Genomic DNA, 15,960 nt, shown 5'->3' on the forward strand with positions numbered 1-15,960 from the left:
GTTTTACATTCGCCAACCGGTTATTTAGTTGGAAGCAACACACTTCTGTTTTACTCACACTGGGTTGGAGTCTCCAGATTCTGAAATAATTATCTAATGCAGAGAAGTCATTGGCTAGAATCTTTTCTGTTGTTTTCATTTCCTGGTGTTTTATGGCTAGAGCCAGATCATCGACATAGCAGTATTTTCTGGACGAAGTGTCAGGTGGATCAGATAGATAAAAGTTGAACAATAAGGGTGAGAGAACTGATCCTTGAGGCAATCCGTTGTTCAACTTCCTCTCCTTACTTATGTTGCTTCCAGTGATTACCTGGAACTTCCGATCACTTAGCATGCTGTTGATCAGTTGAGCCATTGTTCTGCAGGGTATGATGCGGAGAAATTTGTAGATAAGGCCTTCCCTCCACACAGTGTCGAAGGCGGCAGTTAGATCAACAAATGCCACAGATGTTTTCTGCTTCATTTGGTATCCTGACTCTGTGAAGGATGTGAGAGAGAATACTTGGTCGCAGCAGCTACACCCTGGTCTGAAGCCTGCCTGATCAACTGGAACGTTCTCTAGCGCTACTTATTCTGTTATATATGAGCCTTTCAAAAAGCTTGTAGCAGCAGCTAAGTAGGGCAATGGGGCGATAGTTTTCTACCTTGTTGATGGGTTTGCCAGGTTTCAGAATAGATATTATCTTCGCCTTTTTAAACTCCAATGGAAGTTGACCAGTCAACAGGATGTCAGTGAAGAATTCTGCCAGCCATTTCCTAGCTTTTCCTCCCATATGGATCAGGAATTCTGGATGTATACCATCGAATCCAGATGCCTTAAGAGGTTTGAGGTCCTTCAGTCCAGGGTCAATGTCTGAAACTGTGAGGGGATGGGTATACTCAAATGAGGGAGATGCCTTCTTTTTCAGGTCTCGAAGCTGTTGTCTGATATGAGAATCGACAATGACTCTGGATGAGGTAGGGAGTCATAAAAGAAAGAGAAGCCAAGAATTGCTTATCACCTTACACTGGCCCAATCTCTGGAAAAAGAAACATCGCACTCAAGTCAAGATACAAGGGTGGTTTGAAAAGTTGTCAGAATGGAATAGAAAAAAAGTACTTCATCAGTGAAACTTTTTTTATTTTTCAATGTAGTCTCCTTGTAGATTAATGCACTTGGTCCAACGATGTTCCTGTGCCTTGATCCCATCTTGAAAATGAGTTTTCTCCAAGCCTGCATAATAGTTGTGAACTTTGGCTATCAATTCTCCATTTGAAGTGAATATCCGTCCACCAAGAAAAATTTTCAGTTTTGGGAAGAGATGAAAGTCTGATGGAGTCATATCAGGTAAATAAGGTGGGTGTGGCAACAATTCATACTTTAGTACTTGTAATTTTGCCATGGCGACAGCACGTGTGCAGATGCGCATTGTTTTGATGGAAGATGGCTTCCTTCCTTGTTAAACCTGGCCTTTTTTCGCGTATCTTTTGTTGCAATTTGTCCTGGAGGTTAGCATAGTATTCTCCAGTAATTGTTTGCCCAGTGGGGAGATAATGTACAAAAAGAATCCCCTTCGCATCCCAGATCACTGATGCCATGACTTTTCCTGCTGAAGGAATTGTCTTTGCTTTCTTTGGTGGTGAGATCAGCATGTTCTCACTGCTTTGACTGTTGTTTTGTCTCTGGGGTATAGTAGTGCACCCAGGTTTCATCTGTGGTCACAAACCAGTGTAAAATAATATTGTCCGTTTCTCCTAAAACGGGCCAAACATTGTTCTGATATGTCCATTTTCAAGTGTTTTTGATTCAGTGTCAAGAGCCACGGCACCCATGTTGCAGATAAGTTCTTCATTTCTAATTCTCCAGTTAAAATGTGATATACCCTTTCAAAAGAAATCTGGCAAGTGTGAGCAATTTCACGCACTTTCCATCAGCGGTCCTCCATGACCATTTTGTGCACTTTTGCAATGATTTCTGGATTAGTCACACATCTTGGCCAACCACTGCATGGATCATCATCTAAGCTCTCCTGACCAAATTTAAATTCATTTGTCCACTTGGCAACAGTTGAATATGAAGGAGCAGAGTCCCCCAGTGTATTCTGGAAATCAGCATGAATGTCATTTGCTTTCATACCTTTCTTTACGAACCACTTAATCACTGCTCGAATCTCAATTTTTTCCATCTTTGCAAATCACTAAGGAAGAACAACAATAGAGCCACGTCACTGCCACAGCTCTCTTCCAAGGGCACTGACATGGCACGTGTTTACAGGTAACAGTCTAATGAATATCATATGAACAACTTGTTGCGCTTGCACTGACCTCTCGTGGTGATTCTGAGAACCTTTCAAACCACCCTTGTATTTTCTTCCCATCAACAAAGACCTTTTTTTGTAATGTTCAAGGGAGTATATGTCTCCAAAAACCTGGCTGTGTAGCTTCCATACAAATGTAGAAAGCCTTGCATGGTGCAGACGATTAGAACAGTCGGGAAGATGTGTAAGGAATATTAGCAACACAACTGACAAAAACAACCAAGCAAGTCAGATCTCAAATATAATCACGAAATGTATTTTGACAAGACCAATGCTGTGGTGCAGATGCTAAGATTTTGGGACAGTGTGATTAAAAAGCCTATTGACATGAAGATGTCAGAAGGCCCAATAAACTGGGATGGAGGATACAATGTGAACAAAGCTTGAGGTTTGGCACTCAGTTTATTAAAATCTTGCTGTAAACCTCATCCACCACAGATGGGAAATGCTGAAGGAATGTTTGTTTCACAGAACTGGTTGGAGTCCAGGTAGCAAGTGCACATTACGGCACAGCTTGTAGCGCCTGTAGATGACTAGATTGGTCTTGGTCTCTGAAATATTGCGCATAAAATGAAATAAAAAATGCAGCTGAACACCAGATAGCATGCCATTAATTAATCACATCAAGAAAAATTGGGAGATGATGTGAAAGAAAATGTTGAAATATGAAAAACCCTATCTTCTGATTCAATCTTTACTCTCAAAATATGCCAGTCAGTAAAGAAATCTTTTGTGCCGATTGAGAATCTACTTTTTCTTTACTGTGCAAGTGGAAAAGGTGTATTGGGATTTGTTGTTTGTTTTAGTAGATCATAAACAAATTAATTGTGATTCCGTAGTTATGGCTTTCACATATAAGTAATAAATTATTTAAAATAATGGCTTTCATATGTGAATAATAAAATACTTAAAATAAGAGTTAATTTTATTTGCAGAATACGAAGATGCACGAAATCTGGAGACAGCATCTTATCCTTACTTAGTGTGTGCAGTCACAGGAAAAGGGCCACTTAAAGATTACTATAAAACAATAATTGCTGATAAACAGTGGAAGAATGTAAAAATTATCACACCATGGCTGCAGCCTGAAGACTATCCTACACTGCTTGGTATGTATAATAAAAAATATACAAATAACACATTTTTGGACTAAGAAATACTTAACGTGCAATAGGTATATTGTATCTTGTTATGTGTAATTTTTTCTCGTGGATCAAGTAGCTGTGTCTCAATAGATATAGTAGCAGTGACTGAATGAATATGAAACTGCTAATTGCAATAGATGTCGTGTACACTGTGGTGCAGAAAAACACAAAAATTTGAAATAATTAGAAAAGATGAAAGAACTTTGCAAAACTTTATTTGAGGTTCATAATATGTTGTACGGGACTGCTTATTTCTTTTTACACATTCGGTGTAATTGCTATAGGTTTTTATGGTGTAATGTCTTGAGCAGAACTAGGTTTCTTGGAAATGTGTGTGGAGTCTTGGAGCCAGAAATACTGCCAGTAAGTTGACATAACTCTCAGACCTCACAGGACAGCAATGTCTCATCTTAAAAAAATGTAACTGCCCATCAGTCCAGGACATGGCACTGCACACCATGTGTAATGGGTGCTGGTGAGGCTGAGCAGGTATTCCTTGAGCCCAGTACATTTTTGCTTATTCACATAACCACTTAAGTGAAAATGCGCTTCATCAGACATCCAAAGATTTTGAATGGAGTTTGCATCAGATGACAGCAAATTTATTTGTTTTCACCTGATAATAGTCAGTCAAAATACTGGGTCTTCAAGGTGTTTTGTGTTTTTGCCTAACAATGTTGAATAATATCGCTCACCAAGGTGGACTGGTTTATCTGATTTTAGTGGCAACTAACTTAATCACACGACTAGGTACAGCCATGTTCCAATTCAAAGTAATGTATCTTGTTATCTCATAGTGCGAGTGTAAAAAGTGATTGTGGACATTTTTCTGAAGCCACACTAACTTGGTGTTAATGTAATTAATTTTACTGACAGTGTGAACAGAGAAGGCAGTGGAATGTGCAAGCAAACGTTAAGTAAGTCTGTGGTGTGCACATTATAGAAGGGGGGGCACAATGTTGAGCAGAGGAAGATGCAAGTATCCGCCCCAAAGCAGAATAAATAAAAAGCCTACAGTAAATATTTTATGATAATATAGACAAGTGGGTTATTAGACAGCAATTTCTTCAATATTAGGAAAAATACAAGGAAATACTATCTTTGCAACAACTTCAGAGCTTTAATCACATAGAACTGGACTTCCAGGCTAACAAAGAAATTCTGAGAAAACTGTTCCATTTTCAGTGGGGGTTTGACTCTAATAGGTGGCTGAATTGACAAGTCATTATGTGTGGAAAAGAGAACATATATGTGTCAGTGCAACAAAAACAAGTGAGATGGAAAGAAAATAAGAGTACTGTTTATTATTTCAAAGGTAATTGCCTTAACTGTTATACATTTATTCCACTGTGAGACAGGAGAGTCAGTGCCTTCGTGGAAAAATGTTCGCTGTTGCCTATTGAACAGTGATTGTCCACAAGTGTGCACCTCTTTGTCTGAAGCAATTCAAAGGCCATGAATGTCTTTCTTGAGGACTGAAAATTACGAAAATTATATGAGGAGAGATCAGGACTGTATGGAGGATGTGTAAGGGCTTCCCAGTGAGACATGTGCAGCTCACTTGAAATTCCCACATGTTGCCAAAGTTGTTTGTTATGCTGCATTCGTTTTACTAGGAAGCCTTTCATATTCTCCATAGAGTCCCAATTTTCCCCCATATGATTTCAATATTTTTCGAGTCCTGAAGAAAGATATTAGTGACAGTCTATTTACTTTGTACAAAGAGGTGCACAACAGAGTACAATCTTTTTTCCTTAGGCAGTCGCAAACTTTTTCCATGAAGGCATGAAGGCAGTGGGATAAATGCATTAACACTTATGGTGATTAGTTTTGAAATAATAAACAGTTTACTTAGCTTTTTTCCCCATCTCTTTTGTTTTCACTTGGCTGCCCTTTATACTAGCAAAAAGAGCATACTACATTAGGTATTTTATGAAAAATGAAGCTTCAGAATTACAGTGGCAAGGAGTTTATTTAGGTGAATCATGGACTTGTACTCATTACACTGCGAATAAATGTTGCTGAGTGACAGTATGTGAAGAGTATTCTCAAACATCAGTGACACACAATGTAGCGATTGCAGAGTTTTGTTTCGTATTCAGTTCACCTCTGTGACAATAACAGGAGAACTTTGGACTATCATATATAAATGAACAGAAAAAATTAAAAATACATAGTGACAAGGAAAGCAGAACCTGTACTATTAATTGAGGATTACCGGCCTTCTCCTGTTTATTGCTCTGACAAATTCTTGCAAGAATTGGTTAGGAATCTTGCAAAGTAAGCTCCATAACCGTAATACATTAAGCCCCTCACTTTGTGATTCCAAAAATTAATGGCTTATGAGAGGACATGATAAAGAGTGCATTCATGTGATGTTTTCACTAATTTTTGTGCAGCCTTTCCACTGTAGTAAAATTTCAGGTGGTTACCAGCAATTGAACACTGGGCCTCTGTGTTACTAGCCAAAAACAGTAACCACAAGACTAAGTGGTCAGTTTGCTTTTGCTGCTGTGATGTTGGGACATTAGAAGACTTTGTAAACTGTGTATCACACAAAAAATGTGTGGTGAGAGAGACTGTGATGGATGAAGACACTGAAAATATAATGAAATCAGTCGACATAGATCTGAACAAGAATTCGGCTCCCCCTGCGGGTTCGGGGGTTAGAATAGGCCCGCGGTATTCCTGCCTGTCGTAAGAGGCGACTAAAAGGAGTCTCCAACGTTTCGGCCTTATGTGATGGTCCCCTCTCGGGTTTGACCTCCATCTTTCAAAATTTATCCGAAGAGCGAGCCAATTGGGGAAGGGCGCCTTACATGGTGCACTGTTTCCGTCGTGCAATTAGACCTTTAGCCGGATTTCTCGTCGTTGCAATGGTGTCCCGCTCGTTTTCGATCTCTTGGGCGATTACCACGCTGCACTCTGCAGTGTTTCTTTTAACTGCGACGACGACCTTGGCCATTTTTGCACCTAAGATCCAGCACGGTAGCCAGTCCGTTGTGGTGGGGCCGCCATGTACCCTCTTGGTTGTAGCCCCCTGACAACACAGGGATCGCTCTACTGATGCCTGCGCCGTTAACTCCCCACGTATGCCAAGGAGTAGATGCCCATCTCCTTGGGGCATCAGGACTCCCGGCAATGGCCGTCCTGCCAGGTGGCTATTGCTGCGGCTGGGTGGCGCCTGTGGGGAGGGCCCTTGGTCGGAGTAGGTGGCATCAGGGCGGATGACCCGCAATGAAGCGTGGTACATCATCTCTCGCTGGCGGCCAGCCGCCAGCAGTCTCCAAGCGTTCTCGGGCTCAATTTAATGCTGAAAAGTACAATCCGAAAACGTTCCCCTCTCTGGCCACGCCGTGGGAGGAACGTAAATCTCAGGATGGCAGTAGCACTTATTCGCCCCGATTCTTAGTTTGTACGAGAGCTGATGGGGAGTCTTTTCTCTCAACAAAGCCTCAGTTCTTCGTCGAGCCTTTAGAGGACAAGTTTGGGGAGGTGGAGGGCTTGTCAAAAATGCGCTCTGGATCGGTCCTGATCCAAACGGCATCCTCTGCCCAGTCACGACGGTTACTTGCTTGTGACAAGTTGGGGGATGTTGCTGTTACGATCACACCGCATAAGAGTTTAAATATGGTCCAGGGAGTTATTTACCATAAGGACCTTCTTTTGCAGTCTGATGACGAGCTGCGCGCCAACTTAGAGCGCAGAGGTGTACATTTCGTCCGGCGCGTTCATCGGGGTCCGAAGGAAAATCAGATAGCTACCGGTGCCTTCATCTTGGCCTTCGAGGGTGATACGTTACCGGAAAAGGTCAAGGTGATGGTCTACCGATGTGACGTCAGGCCCTATATTCCTCCCCCGATGCGGTGCTTCAAGTGCTGGAAGTTTGGCCATATGTCTTCCCGCTGCACTTCCAGCCTCACATGTCGAGATTGCGGACGCCCGTCTCATCCCGATACTCCATGTGCCCCGCCTCCCATCTGTGTCAACTGCGGGGAGCACCATTCACCTTGCTCGCCAGACTGCAGAATCTTCCAGAAAGAACGCAAAATCATGGAATATAAGACCCTGGACCGACTGACTTATACTGAGGCCAAGCGGAAATACGACCGATTACATCCCGTGCGAATGACGTCATCCTACGCCGCCGCTACAACACCTGTGCTCGCCCCATCAGTTTCACGACTTCCAGCCAGCTCGATAACCAGTACGACTCCTCCTGCCCCCTTGCCAGTGGGGGGCTCTACCCACCGGGTTGCTCCTGCGCCACCTACCTCAGGGGCAACACCATCCCCCCCATCGGGGACGTCCGTCCCTGCTTCTAAGCCGGAGAAGTGTCCAACTTCTTCGGCTTCTCACGCTCGCAAGGGGTCCCTCGGGTCCCTCCCTTCCCAGGTTTCCACCAGTGGGAAGGCTGACGACCGCCAGTGGCGTAAGTGCCCGCAATCAGCTGGTCGACGGGCTTCACGATCCTCCTCAGTCCCGGAGACTGAATCGGTGAAGCCCTCCCAGCCAGTTAAACCCAAGGAGCAGCGTGAGAAATCAAAGAAGAAGAGCTCTAAGCCCAAGGAACTCGCGGTGGCAGCCACCCCACCGCCACCTTCCAGATCTGCGTCTGAGGACGAGGTGGAGATCCTGGCGTCCGCTGAGGACCTCGATCTCGCCGGTCCCTCAGACGCCATGGATAACACTAGCACGGGTGCTCAATCGGAGGCAGCAGGTGACCCAGCGGCGTAATCTGCCTTCCCCGTCCCGTCACGCCTTTCTCAGCCATGGACAATACCATCCTCCAGTGGAACTGCAGCGGTTTCTTCCACCATCTCGCTGAGCTCCGCCAACTTATCAGCCTTCACCCTTTCTTCTGCATTGCTCTCCAGGAAACTTGGTTTCCAGCAATGCGAACCCCCGCCCTCCGTGGCTATCGGGGTTATTATAAGAACCGAGCAGCTTATGAAAGGGTGTCTGGTGGCGTCTGCATATATGTCCTTCACACTCTGCACAGCGAGTCTGTCCCTCTCCAGACGCCTTTAGAGGCTGTCGCTGTACGCGTGTGGACGCCACAGGCTGTTACCGTCTGCAGTCTTTACATTCCACCGGATGGTGATGTCTCGCAGCTTGTCCTGGCTGCACTGGTCGCCCAATTGCCGCCACCTTTCTTGCTATTGGGCGACTTCAACGCCCATAACCCTCTGTGGGGTGGGTCAGTGGCAACAGGTCGAGGCGCCATCGTTGAGCATTTATTGTCGCAGCTCGATCTCTCGCTGTTAAATGATGGTGCCTTCACACACTTCAGTGTGGCGCATGGCACCTACTCCGCCATTGACCTTTCCATCTGTAGCCATAGCCTCTTACCGTCTGTCCAATGGAGTGTGCATGACGACCTGTGTGGTAGTGACCACTTTCCGATCTTTTTGTCACTACCACAGCGCCACTGTTCTGGGCGCCCTAGCAGATGGGCTCTGAATAAGGCTGACTGGGACTTGTTCTCCTCCACTGCCGCTTTTGAGCCTCTCTCTACTGATGACATTGATGCGGTGGTTCAATCGGTCACCACCGGCATCGTTACTGCCGCCGAATCTGCCATTCCCCATTCCTGTGGGTCCCCTCGGCGGAAGGCTGTGCCTTGGTGGTCGCCTGAGATCGCTGAAGCGATTAAAGATCGCCGGCGGGCGCTCCAGCGTCACAAGCGACACCCCTCCCTCGACCACCTTATCGACTTCAAACGGCTGCGTGCGCGGGCCCGCCTCCTTATCCGCCAAGGCAAGAAGGAGTGCTGGGAGCGGTATGTGTCCACCATTGGCCTCCATGTCACTCCCTCGCAGGTCTGGGCCAAGATTCGACGCGTCTACGGCTATCGGCCACCTGCCAGCGTCCCTGCGCTCTCACTGAATGGAGCAGTTTGTACTGACTCCGACGTCATTGCCAATCGCTTAGCAGAGCATTTTGCTATGAGTTCCGCTTCTGCGAATTACCCCCAGGCCTTCCGCTCCATTAAAGAGCGGATGGAACGTCGGAGCCTTTCGTTTCACACCAACCACCCGGAATCTTACAATGCTCCATTTAGTGAGTGGGAATTTCGCAGTGCCCTCGCTGCTTGCCCTGATACCGCTCCTGGGCCAGATGGCATCCACTGTCAGATGCTGAAACACCTTTCAGTGGACTGCCAGCGGCGCCTTCTCGATCTTTACAACCGTCTTTGGGTCGAGGGGGAGTTTCCGTCGCAATGGCGGGAAGGCATTGTCATCCCCGTTTTGAAACCTGGAAAGAACCCTCTGGAGGTGGACAGCTACCGTCCCATTAGCCTCACCAACGTTCTTTGCAAGTTGCTTGAACGGATGGTGAGCCGGCGCTTGCATTGGGTACTGGAGTCTCGGGGCCTTCTGGCTCCATCTCAGGGTGGGTTCCGTAAAGGCCGCTCCGCCGCCGACAATCTGGTGAGCCTGGAGTCGGCCATCCGTACTGCCTTTTCCCGCCGTCAGCACCTGGTCGCTGTCTTTTTCGACATGCGGAAGGCGTACGATACGACGTGGCGTCATCACATTCTTTCTACGCTTCATGGATGGGGTCTTCGGGGTCCTCTGCCGATTTTTATCCGCAATTTTCTGTCGTGTCGTACCTTCCGCGTGCAAGTCGCGGCCTCGTATAGTTCCTCCCACGTCCAGGAGAACGGTGTGCCACAGGGCTCTGTTTTAAGTGTCTGTCTGTTTTTAATAGCCATTAACGGGCTTGCTGCGGCCGTGGGAAATTCTGTCTCCGCTTCCCTGTATGCTGACGACTTCTGCCTTTATTACAGCTCTACTGGCATTGCAGCTGTTGAACGTCAGCTACAGGGCGCTATCCGTAAGGCGCAGTCTTGGGCTGTAGCGCATGGGTTTCAGTTTTCGGCAGCCAAGACCTGCGTTACGCATTTCTGCCGGTGCCGAACAGTCCATCCTGAGCCGCGGCTTTATCTTGCCGACGAACTCCTTGCTGTGGTGGAGACCCACAGGTTTTTGGGGGTGGTTTTCGATGCCCGGTTGACTTGGCTGCCTCATATCCGGCAGCTGAAACAGACGTGTTGGCGGCATCTAAACGCTCTGAGATGCTTGAGCAACACCCACTGGGGCGCCGACCGCTCTACACTGTTGCGGCTCTACCAGGCGTTAATCCAGTCCCGTCTGGATTATGGGAGCCTGGCTTATGGCTCAGCATCCCCATCTGCGTTACGGGTGCTGGACCCGATTCTCCACAGCGGGATACGCCTTGCCACTGGTGCTTCCCGCACCAGCCCTGTGGACAGCGTACTAGTGGAGGCAGGTGTACCTCCACTGCGGTTCCGACGCCAACGTTTGCTGGCCGCTTATGCTGCCCATGTTCTAAGCTCGCCCGGGCATCCAAACTATCGTCTCCTGTTCCCGCGGTCGGTCGTCCGTATGCCAGAACGCCGGCCCCGGTCTGGTTGTACAATAGCGGTCCGCGTCAAGGAGCTTCTCTGTGGGGTCCAGGGTTTCACTGTTCCACCTCCTTTCCGGGCTACTTTGCATACACCCCCATGGTGTGTTCGTCGCCCTAGCCTTCGGCTCGACTTGGCACAGGGCCCTAAGGACTCAGTCCCTCAAGAGGCCTTCCACCGCCGCTTTTATTCCATCCTGGCCACGTATCAGGGCTCTGGTGTTGTTTACACTGACGGTTCGATGGTTGCTGGTCGTGTCGGATATGCGCTCACTCTAGGGGACCTTTCCGAACAACGTTCCTTGCCGGATGGCTGCAGCGTTTACACTGCTGAACTGGTCGCCATCTTTCGTGCCCTAGAGTATATCCGCTCCTGCTCAGGTGAGTCCTTCGTTATCTGTAGCGATTCCCTGAGCGGTTTACGAGCTCTCGACCAGTGTTTCCCTCATTCTCGTTTGGTGATGGCTATCCACGAGTCTCTGCATACTCTCGCCTGTTGCGGCCGCTCTGTGGTCTTTGTGTGGACCCCCGGTCATGTCGGTATCCCGGGTAACGCACATGTTGACCGCCTGGCGAAAGAGGCCACCAGTAAGCCATCTCTGGACGTTGGCCTCCCAGAGACTGATTTGCGGGCAGTCTTCCGCCGCAAAATCTTGGCGCTATGGGACGATGAATGGCGCGAACTGCCAATGCGCAATAAACTCCGTGCTGTCAAGGAGACGACGGCTGTGTGGCGGTCATCCCTGCGAGCCACTCGCAGGGACTCAGTAGTTCTTTGCCGGCTCCGCATTGGCCACTCCCGGCTGACACACAGTTATTTACTGCGCCGGGGGGACCCTCCTCTATGTCGCTGTGGGGCAGCTTTGACAGTGGCCCACATTTTGCTGGCCTGCCCCCTTTTAGCAGTGGTCAGGCAGACATTTGCGCTGCCTGCTACGCTCCCTGCCCTTTTAACAGACGACTCCACTATGGCTGACTTAGTTTTACGTTTTATTCGGACAGGGGGATTTTATCATTTACTCTGAGTGTTTCTGTTGTATTTTATTGTTTTGTGTTGATTCTGGCCTTTGGCCTATGGTTTTACACTGATTTTTTAATGTGTTTCTAAGTGGCTGGCCTTTCCTTTTTTATGTCTATGGTCGGCCAACCACCGTCACACTCTGTGTGGTTTTAGTTTGTTTTGTCTTGTCTTTGTCTCAGTATCTCTTGTTCTGTATCGTCTGTGATCTCTTCTGTTCCTTGTTTTTATTCTCTGTGGGTGTTCTTTGTCTTTGGAAAAAGGGACCGATGACCATGGCAGTCTGGTCCCTTTAATCCCCCAAACCAACCAACCAACCAACCAACCAAGAATTCGGCATTGTCATTTGTGGCTGAAACAGCAGACAATGACTCAATAGACACAGTTGTGTAACACAACAATATCGCTGGAGAATGTAATTTTACAGATACTGACAGTGAAACATTGTGAGGAGACAGGATGAGATATACTGTACACTGTGTCAGTGTTCTTGTTACTAATAGTCACTTCAGTCAGTGCCACTTGCAGACATGTTTCTTGTGACATTGCTCCATTTGTAAGAGTACCAGAGGGTATGCTGTAAAGGTGTGTCCTGATGCCTCTTTCCTAATGCACATTCACATATGCATGGCAGTGAAAATATATGCACAAAAATTAGCGAAAGCATCACATGAATGCATGCTTTATCGTGTCCTCTCATTGCTTCATTGGAAGAGCAGTCTGCTATGCATCCTCTTCTTTGCTCGGGAGTTTGTGCTGCATTTATTGAGATGAAAAGATGACCAAAAAAGAGAACCCAAAGACACTTGGGGGGAAGAAGTGTCTAAATAACTGAGGTACGGAAAATACAAAGCAACGACGACGCTTTGTTCGCAAATTTCAGTTCACAATGAGATTTTAGATTTTCTGCTTGAGAAACTACAGTGGTAAGGCTGGCAATAAAATGTCTTTTGCTTGTAACCAGCAACTTATATACTAATTATTTTGCAATTAAAAACAAAGCACTTCAGTGATTATTTATGAAACTGAGAAATACTCAACGAAGGTTCTTAGTTGTTAAGTGAAAGTTAATTCCCTTTCGATATATGATTTGTATTTTATTATGTAACAAAGCTCTTAACACAACTTTAATAATAAAAGATTACTTTAGATAAACATTCTAAGTTTTACATTTTTTGCACCGTAAGTCTCCATTTTAATTTCTTGTAGTTTGTTGATGAAGTGTGCATACCTCACCTTTTCTTTTTTACAGATGTCAGGTTCCTCAATTGTTGTGTTATTAAGCTGCCATAGCATGAATATTTGTCCGCAGTCTTCACAAACACTTTTCACAAATTTGTAGGCTGCTGCTTCTCTGCTTTTCTACTTTGAAAAGTATCTAATTCTTTACAATAATATGATTGACACGTTTTTCCTAATATCTGACACTCACACGTCACATCTCAAATTTTTATTCAAATAATACTCAGAAGTGGTATTCCACATGACTTCATTGTCTGTAATCCCCTATAAATTTCAACAGGCATTTAAATCATCTTAAAGCATAACTTCAATATACTACACAGTGAAACATACATGGAACCCAATTACCTGTCATCTGCTAAACAGCGCAAGAGATTACCACCTAACCCAGCAAGCATTGTGCAGTTACGCATGGCTTCCATTACGAGGAAGTTCTGCATGCGTAGTTGTGCTGGTGGAAATCTTAAGTGCATGTGCAAAACTGAGCAGAAAAAAAGGCACCTTTACTGCCTCCCCTCCCTGCTTCTAGGGCATAAACATGACAGTGCTGCCACCCTGGCCAGGTAACCAATTCACTTTATTCAGTAATAACGAAGACTACCATGAGTGTGTGTGTAAGTGTGAAAAACAAAAAAGAACAACATAAGTGTTATTCATTAGAGAAAGACAAGTGTTCCTTGTGGTAATTTCCCCGCAATTCATCTTTGAACCATCACCCACATTCCAATAAAGGCATGTAAGCCATTTGATAATGAGTAAATAATTTCGAAACCCGCAACAGTGCTTTTCTTAATACAGTAAACCAACTAAAAGTGACTGGATGCTGCTTTACACTGCCAGCATTCTACATCATACACAGCCACATAGTGTCATTACACATATATGCTTGCATTCAATTGCATAATTTTATGCAACTCAAGATGGACAATACTTGCCATGTAACGAGCCAATGTCTCGTGTTGTTTTTGCGACACAGACTAAAGTGCAACCAGGAGTTGTTGAACATATCAAAAGTGATAACAAGCATTTGTTAGTCAGTGTTATTGGTTCAGTGGAAGGACAGTGCATCTTTATATGTACCAACCTACACAGCTGATGGAGTGGATCTTTTCAACAGGGAGAAGGCAGGAGTTACTACTAATGAAAATACTAGGTCTCAAATCTTGGAGTATTTAATGTATTCATGCCCCCATCATTTTGTAAACTTTATTATAGAAAAGAGAAATCCGTTTTTTGAAAAGTCAATTCTCTCTTCTCATGATCACTACTGTGGATCTATGATGACTGTTTTTGTGGTGTCACCGCCAGACACCACACTTGCTAGGTGGTAGCTTAAATCGGCCGCGGTCCATTTAGTACATGTCGGACCCGCGTGTCGCCACTGTGTGATCGCAGACCGAGCGCCACCACAAGGCAGGTCTCGAGATACGGACTAGCACTCGCCCCAGTTGTACGACGACTTTGCTAGCGACTACACTGACGAAGCCTTTCTCTCATTTGCCGAGAGACAGTTAGAATAGCCTTCAGCTAAGTCCATGGCTACGACCTAGCAAGGCGCCATTAGCCTTACATAGCAAGTGATAGTTTGATAGTTATAGTATGAAATGTCTCATCCGGAATGCTGTATTCACAACAAGGATAAATAAAAGTTAAGTATACGAGGAGCTGCATACTTTTCTTATTAGCATTCAATACTTATCCTGTTCCAGAATTCACGCCCGTCTGCGTTAGATAGCTTCCATTTCGGCCTCCTCTATCTACAAGGTGTCGGCACATTTACCAACACATCAGTTTTCTTACATTATGTCTCTTCAAGTCTCTTATAAAGAAGTCACTAGGTGATTCTCTGCAGACAACACATTGTATTTACAAAGTAAATCAAGTGTAGCTGAAAGTCTCCTTGTGCTTAAAAACAAATTATTCCATAAGCAATAAATTCCTTCCAAAAGATGTAGATTTGGAATAAAATTGTGAAAACCATTACATTGTACAAGAAGGTTTTTTGCAAATTTGTTCTAGTATGATGTGAAAGCTCAAAGTCAAAACTAACCGAAATACTGTCTAATGACAAAGGGGAGAGGGAGAATGGTGTACGCATCATCTCATTGTCACTTTCTAAGTTACGATCTTCAATTTTAAAGGAGGACAAAAGCAATTGAGCCCCACTTCAAAACACACAACACAAAAGAAAACTTTAAGCTGCTGAATGTGATAAATGGAAAGTTATGAAGGTAATCCAATGTGTCAAAGCTTTAATTTCTTTCCGTTCATTTCTTTGTGATGTTTTTATATATTACATCACATCATTATTCAGATGACCATTTCTGGGCAGATTCCTACTTTTTCTAAGTTGTTGAATGATAATGAAATTTTAGCTAAGGAACCGCATAAAGCAATTAATAATTTTTGTATGTGGTGGTATTTTTGGGCAGAGCTGGATGTTTGGACATGTTCTCTATTACATACAATTGATTCCCTATTTGTGTCAATGCTGGTAAACTTTTGAGCGAGGTAGTGAGTCCCACTCTGCCTACCTAGCTATGTCACAAGATGCTTCTACAGGTTGTTTCAAAACCTTGTACCAGCCATTCTGCGGCACTGCTTTAAATCAGTGGCGATACAATATGCAGATACATCCATGCAGTATTTATTTTTAGATGGATAAGTTAACTGTGCACAGAATATAAAAGCTGATTGTTTTCTTCTGAAATACAATGTTATCAAGTAAATTATATTAACATAGGAATGGAAGTCATAAGTTGGGAGTCATTTATCTACTACAAATATAGAACAAAATGAATGTTAATCTAATAACTGCTCTTAAACT

At 45.0% G+C, this 15,960-nt stretch overlaps 1 protein-coding gene across 1 annotated transcript in view; it reads left to right on the forward strand.

The window, feature by feature from the left end:
• The window catches only part of LOC124606627 (chitobiosyldiphosphodolichol beta-mannosyltransferase), a 98,162-nt gene that overhangs the window by 61,058 nt on the left and 21,144 nt on the right, over positions 1 to 15,960 (forward strand). Inside the window, exon 4 of the mRNA XM_047138623.1 lies at positions 3,233 to 3,406. Within this exon, the coding sequence (XP_046994579.1) occupies positions 3,233 to 3,406 (174 nt within the window). The remainder of the gene's footprint in view (positions 1 to 3,232; positions 3,407 to 15,960) is intronic.

The sequence above is a fragment of the Schistocerca americana genome, chromosome 3 (genome assembly GCF_021461395.2).
Source record: "Schistocerca americana isolate TAMUIC-IGC-003095 chromosome 3, iqSchAmer2.1, whole genome shotgun sequence".
Classification (NCBI taxonomy): Eukaryota; Metazoa; Arthropoda; class Insecta; order Orthoptera; family Acrididae; genus Schistocerca; species Schistocerca americana.